General features: G+C 40.3%; 1 protein-coding gene across 1 annotated transcript; it reads right to left on the bottom strand.

Moving 5' to 3' along the window:
- Window positions 1-888: 888 nt before the first annotated feature.
- On the bottom strand, window positions 889-5,874 carry LYG1 (lysozyme g1). The gene is made up of 5 exons (XM_043553282.1): window positions 5,806-5,874; window positions 4,093-4,197; window positions 2,975-3,168; window positions 1,334-1,466; window positions 889-1,141 (listed from the first exon to the last, which is right to left on the bottom strand). The coding sequence occupies exons 1-5, from the start codon at window positions 5,846-5,848 to the stop codon at window positions 1,023-1,025; spliced, it is 594 nt and encodes a 197-aa protein (XP_043409217.1). The 5' UTR covers window positions 5,849-5,874; the 3' UTR covers window positions 889-1,022.
- Between the last annotated feature and the right edge of the window lie 237 nt (window positions 5,875-6,111).

The raw sequence follows: 6,111 nt of genomic DNA, 5'->3' as shown, positions 1-6,111 counted from the left end.
TATAGAACACAACCCTTTGAATTAAATAATTTACCAGTATAGTGTTGGTCAATGTCCTTGAGGGCAGTTCTGACTGATGAATCACTATCCTATGGCCTGGCTCTGTTAGTCTTAAGTGCCCCAAACAGGGAATAATCTAGGTGAGTTGGGGAGTATGGGTGCAGGAGAAGGTTATGTGGTCCAGGAAAGGAAAGGAAGAGGTAAAATTAAATGACAAAGAGACTGTCCTAGGATTAAGCTAATGCTGCAAAGGAGCAACTCTCCTGAAACTTCTCCGCCCAAAAGATGGGGCTGGCCACCATCCCACCCTTTTTATCTTTGAAAGTTTTCAATTAAAATTTATTTTTTAATGTTTATTTTTAAGAGAGAGAGAGAACAAGTGGAGGAGGGGCAGAGAGAGAGAGAGGGAGACACAGAATCTGAAGCAGGCTCCAGGCTCTGAGCTGTCAACACAGAGCCCGATGTGGGGCTCCAATTCACGAGCTGTGAGATCATGACCTGAGCCGAAGTGGGATGCTTAACCGACTGAGCCACCTAGACACCCATCAATTAAAATTAAAAACTATGATTTTTATCAAGGAAATCAGTGATAAGAGTTGCCACATAGAATACCACATGCCCAGTTAAATTTGAATTTCAGATAAACTATGAATCATTTTTTAGGGTAAAAGTGTTCTAAATATTGCATGGGACTTATACTAAAAAATCAATCATCATTTACCCAGAACTCAGATTTAACTGGGTTTCCTGTTTTTATTTGCTATATCTGGCAATGCCAGTCAATGAATACAGGATTCATTTTGTGGAAATCCACATTGCAGCTAACTTCCATGGAAATACCTTTAAGGAGACATAACCCTTAATTTACATACACACCACTCCACAAAATGCAGACAACTCTTCCTTTAATGTGATTCATGTTATTTTGATGACCTTCAAGTCAAATTCAGATTCACAGTTACAAGCTCCATTGGCTAGTTTTATCTGTGTAACACTTGAGGCCTCCTGTTTGCTCTGAAGCATTAGAAGCCGTGTCTCTTGAAGTATTTGGCTCGTGCAAGGACATCATTGCAGAAGTCACAGTTCAGGTCTTGGCTGCTTCTGATGTAGCCAGGACCTCCAGCATAGGCACAGAGTCCACCTGGAATTTGTGAGATGGGTTAATGCTGACCCTATAGTCCCTCATTGCTTCAGGGTCTCAGCAGTTAGCTTAGATTCTCTTTCCTAATTGCTTAGTAGGAGGCAACTGAAGTTTGGGGGAATCTGATGTAATGTCTTGTATTTGTTCTTCTTACTTCATGCTGTGAAACCACCAACCCTGGGTTACACTTACCTCTCAGGTACTGGTCAGGGGTCCAGGTTGGAAACCTGGTCTGGATTTCTTTGATCCTAAGTGTCAGGACCTCGATTATCTGAGAAACCTGGGACTCGCTGATCCAGGATGTGGGAGCATAAAGGCCAGGGTCCTAGAGGGAGGCAGAGGAAAAGCTAAGTAAGCCAGGTGGGAGAGTGACAGGACTTCATGGGATCAGTGTTGCTTTTTAATTTCCCTTCTTTTTTCTCTCCTCCTCCTCTGGCAGAGCTAATGCCACCTTTAATCTCCCTGGGAATAAACAGTAAAAGTTACAAGGTTTGGGCAAGTGAAGCATGAGCAGACATTTTGCAACTGCTTCATTATAATGGTGAGAGGCAGAATTGAAAGCCTAAGGTGACAGAAGTAGTGAACATCCCAGTCTGATGCCCTCCTTCAGTGTTTAAATGTAAGCCCTCCAAACCGGTCAGAAACAGCTTTTTCTATCTGTACTTGTAATTCTCCTTCCAGGTAATCTGAATATCTTAAAGTACTTCTAACTTTTCTTATACATCTTTGGTTACCATTCCACATGAGTTTCAACAGATTTAGGAGAAATGTCTGACTCGGGACAATTCTTTCATCTTCAAAGTAAATGGGTTCATCCTTTTCCCAAGGACAAGATTTCACAAAGGCAGAGCAAGGCATCAGAAATGATGCTGACCCTAACATCGCCCATGTTGGTATTGGTCCCTGTTTTGCATTTTCCAGCTGCCATGTGACTTTGCAGCAATGACTCCATCCTTGTAAAAACACCTCCTCACTTGGAAAGGATGGATTGCATGCCTTCCCCTTCACCCCATCCTCATCAGATTATTGGATGAGTCCCTAAATCAAAATGAGATAAAGTATTTGAAAGTACTTTTAAATTGCAAAGTGTCATTCCAAATAGTAATAGGAAGCCAGTTTAAAGATCACTGAGGAGATCACATGCTCCTAAAAGCTAAAAAGATGACCACAGTACTTAAAGGCTTCCCAACAATTACAATAATAATGTCAAATGCAATAGAAAAAAAAAATCACAGCACCATTGTCTCCTTGCCATCCTTGATCCCCCCAGACACAATGAATTCAACAGTGGGGTTAATGCCCAGTTCCCTGGGAGTCTCTGTGAGACAAGTTGAGACCAGGCAGAATTAGTGCAAAAATAAAACTGGATCTTCAGAACTAAGAATTGTGTAGAAGAAAGAAAAGGAAAAGGAATTCAATATTTGCTGAGAATCTGCCAGATACTAAGCACATTTTCCCATTATTGCATTGAGTCTTCATAACAATTCTATGAGGATGGCGTCTTATAGGTGAGGAAACTGAGGCCTAGGGAGATTAAATGAGGTCACGTGGTTACAAAATAACAGAACAAGGAACCAGACTAGGGGACCACAGATGATATCCTGGAAACACAGTGTAGTTGATTTTGAAAAGAAACCATGGCTCAAAACAAAACAGTGATGCTACTACCTGCATCAGGCAGGGATGTGGCTCTCACAGTGCCAGGGAGCACCTTTCACTCTGTGTTCCATAGAACTGCACTTCAGGGCGTCCACAACAACAAATGTGAAGATGTCCCCTTAGCATCATGCCATGCAACACAACAGCCATATGTCATAACTGACAGAGAGTTACCTGCACAACCCCGATTCCATCACCCACATTGCCCACATTGACCATAATGTTGCCACCATGAGACTCCCTGGACAAGACACCAGCGATCACTGCAGGATCCATGCAGTACTTTTGGCCAACAGTACGAATCACAGGCTGATATCTCAGGATGTATGGCATGTCTATTTCAGCCAGCCTTTCAGAAGCACGAACTCCTAAAGCAAACACAGAAGGAAGGATGTGGCTTGTGTGACTTATGCTGACATGGGAGCTCAAGAGGACAGAAATCACACTCCAAGGATCTGGGCAGTGGTCTAGGACCAAGAAGCCCATGTTTCAGTCTGGAATCCCTAGTGGACCTGAAAGTATGATTCTTCTTTGGACTTGAGTTGGTGTCCACTGAGGCAGGGTCCTTTATGGCTTCCAGTGCCTCTTGCTGGACTCTCAGGGGATGCTCTGGCCCACACAAGACAATTCTCTAGGCACAGGCACACTGGCCCCATCCTAAGTACCCCAAACAGATATGCCTATCCATCAGCTACAATGGGCACCAGATGTGAAAGAGAGAATCCCCCAAACCCTTTAAGAAGTCCTTGTTTCCCTGACAGATTTGCTCACTCTTGCCCACCTTTCCCTCCTAAAAGGACATCCAGATATTGCATGATCTTAAACCATTGTAGAATAACAAGGATGTTGGGCAAAATTAAAACTAATACTGATTTACCTGGCTGGCCCGTTTACCTTGTAAGCATTTTTTGTGGTTTCAAAAGTATTCTCATCTATATTCTACCGACCAGAGTTTACAACAAGACTGTAAAATAAGTACTTTAAAGTCCTTTCAGTAGAGATGGAGGGGAACTAAATGACTCATTGAAGAACCACAGCACACACTTAGACAAGGTCTTTGGACTCCACATCTAGTGCTCTTCCCACTACTTGGTAGTGTGGGGCTGTGGGAAATAGTTGGAGCCAAAGGATATGTTGAGAGGACCAAAATTTGTGAGGAAGGACAGGGAGACATGGGTTTGAAGTGTCGGGAGAAGGGACAAGATCCTGTCAAAGTCACCCTTGCCAAAAGGAGGCGCCTTCCGAGAGAAAGGGAAGTGGAGGGTGAGGTGGACATTGGGATTATAAAATACCACAGTAGTTCAGGCCTTGACGTTTTCCAATCCCACAGGATGCTCCAGGGGTGTTGAAGTTTCGGATGTTTCCATAGCATCCCCAGTTGCTGCTTTCAGATAAATCTACAAATTGAGAAAATTTCAATGTAAGGCATTGAACTAGACTCATGTTGATCATCTGTCCATGAATGAAGTACCATTAATAAAAAGAACTTTACCAAAATCCAATTACAAGAACTTCACTCTAAATTGAAACACTTTTGAAATTTACAGTATGGTGACAAGGAAATTATCACAGAAACCCCCTCGATACAAAATTGTCATCTCCTATCCTGCAGGCATGGGGAACTGTTGGAGCAGCTATACTCTTCGCAAAGCCCTGGGCTGTCCAATGTTGTTGAGTTGGTGTCTTGGAATCAAACCAGATGATCTCTTCCCTGTAACTAGTCCTCATCCTGTATCCTAGGGGAACTCTCAGTACTTCACCTTCAAATATTCCTGACCGGTTGGTCAGGTGAGATATTTATGGTTGCTCTGGAGAACCAGAGGGAAGTAAGGACTTCTCATTAGATTGCTCTTTTTTTATTTACTTTCTTCTTTGCTCATATCATCAAATCTTCATGATTTTCAAATCTTTGGAAATAAATCTACTACACATCATCATATGTGTATTGTATATTTATATAAATGCCTTTTAAAGTTCTATTTTCTTACTGAGAGCTTCTTGAGATTGACATCTGAAAATATTAATATTTTGGAGTAAATACTTCTACTTTACGAACTTTTGATAAGTAATCTGAAAGAAATATGGAGATGAAAAGACCTGGTCTTTTATAAGTGTAGTAAAAGCTAAATGAGCTGATGTGTCTTTTTTTATTTTTTAATCAGTACATTTTTATATTTATAATTGGTGACAAATACCCTTAATATTATAATTGGTTGTGTCATTCATTGCTCCTGCCCCATAGCCACTCCCTAGTCATATTAAATGCTCCTTAAAGTTCCTTATATTCCCAAAATATCTTGTTGAAATTTAAAAATACTTGTTAAATAAATGGATCAATCAATAAATGAATAAATGTAAGACCCTATCTGAGTAATCATCAGAAGTTACAGCTAAGATAAAATTTGCTTCTCCTGAGAAACTATGCTTCCTCCTTTTATTTATCAAAAAATATGTACTTTTCCCTTTGCCCCAGCTGCAAGGAAACTTAAGACCAAATCTGAAATTTCAAGCATAGCAGCTATGTCAGCCTCAGTGGTTAGCTTAGTCACATGTTTTTGATCTCCTTCATGCTAGTTTTCTATTTGAAATTGCATTTGAATTATTACAGGAAGCCATCACAATTCTTCTACAGTGCTTATCAATGAGTACTTATCAATGATGTATATTTAAAGCCTACAGTACTTATCAATGAGTACTTATCAATGAATACTTATCAATGATGTATAAAGTCTATAGCACTTATAAATAAGTACTTATCAATGATGTATATTTAACGTCCAGCTTCCAGCACTGCTGTCTTAAGCCAAGCCTACATTCTGTGGAACCCCCTCCTTTGTGGGGCATCTGGAAAGAAGCTATTTTTCAGTGGCTGTTATTAAGTCCAGTATTTTTTGGACAGCTTAGAAAAAAACATTTTCTACTGCAGTTTCAAGTATCAGAAATACCATTCTGTTCCTATGCTTACCCTTCCCATCTCCAAGGTCATGTAGGAGACACTTACTCACCAGTAAGGGCAAGGAGACCCAGAAGCAGCCACAGCACAGACATATTGATGAGCTGATTCTACTGGTCCTAAAATGATTTTAGAATAGAAATTAACTCAAAGATGTGAAAACATCAATTGTCATCATAACAATATGTGATGTTTCTATGGAAAGAGGTAAAAAAAAAAAAAAAGAAAAACTTTTTCACCCATATCTTAACTAAGAAAATTAATTATTTGAATCATAATAAGAAAAACAAAAGTAAGACATGTGCTCCATCCATCCTTTTAATTAGCTTTAAAATGATGATACTCCTGCTTGGTGCAC

The sequence above is a fragment of the Prionailurus bengalensis genome, chromosome A3 (genome assembly GCF_016509475.1).
Source record: "Prionailurus bengalensis isolate Pbe53 chromosome A3, Fcat_Pben_1.1_paternal_pri, whole genome shotgun sequence".
NCBI lineage: Eukaryota > Metazoa > Chordata > Mammalia > Carnivora > Felidae > Prionailurus > Prionailurus bengalensis.
The sequence above is the reverse complement of the archived record's forward strand: the minus strand, read 5'-3'. Positions and strand labels throughout refer to the sequence as shown.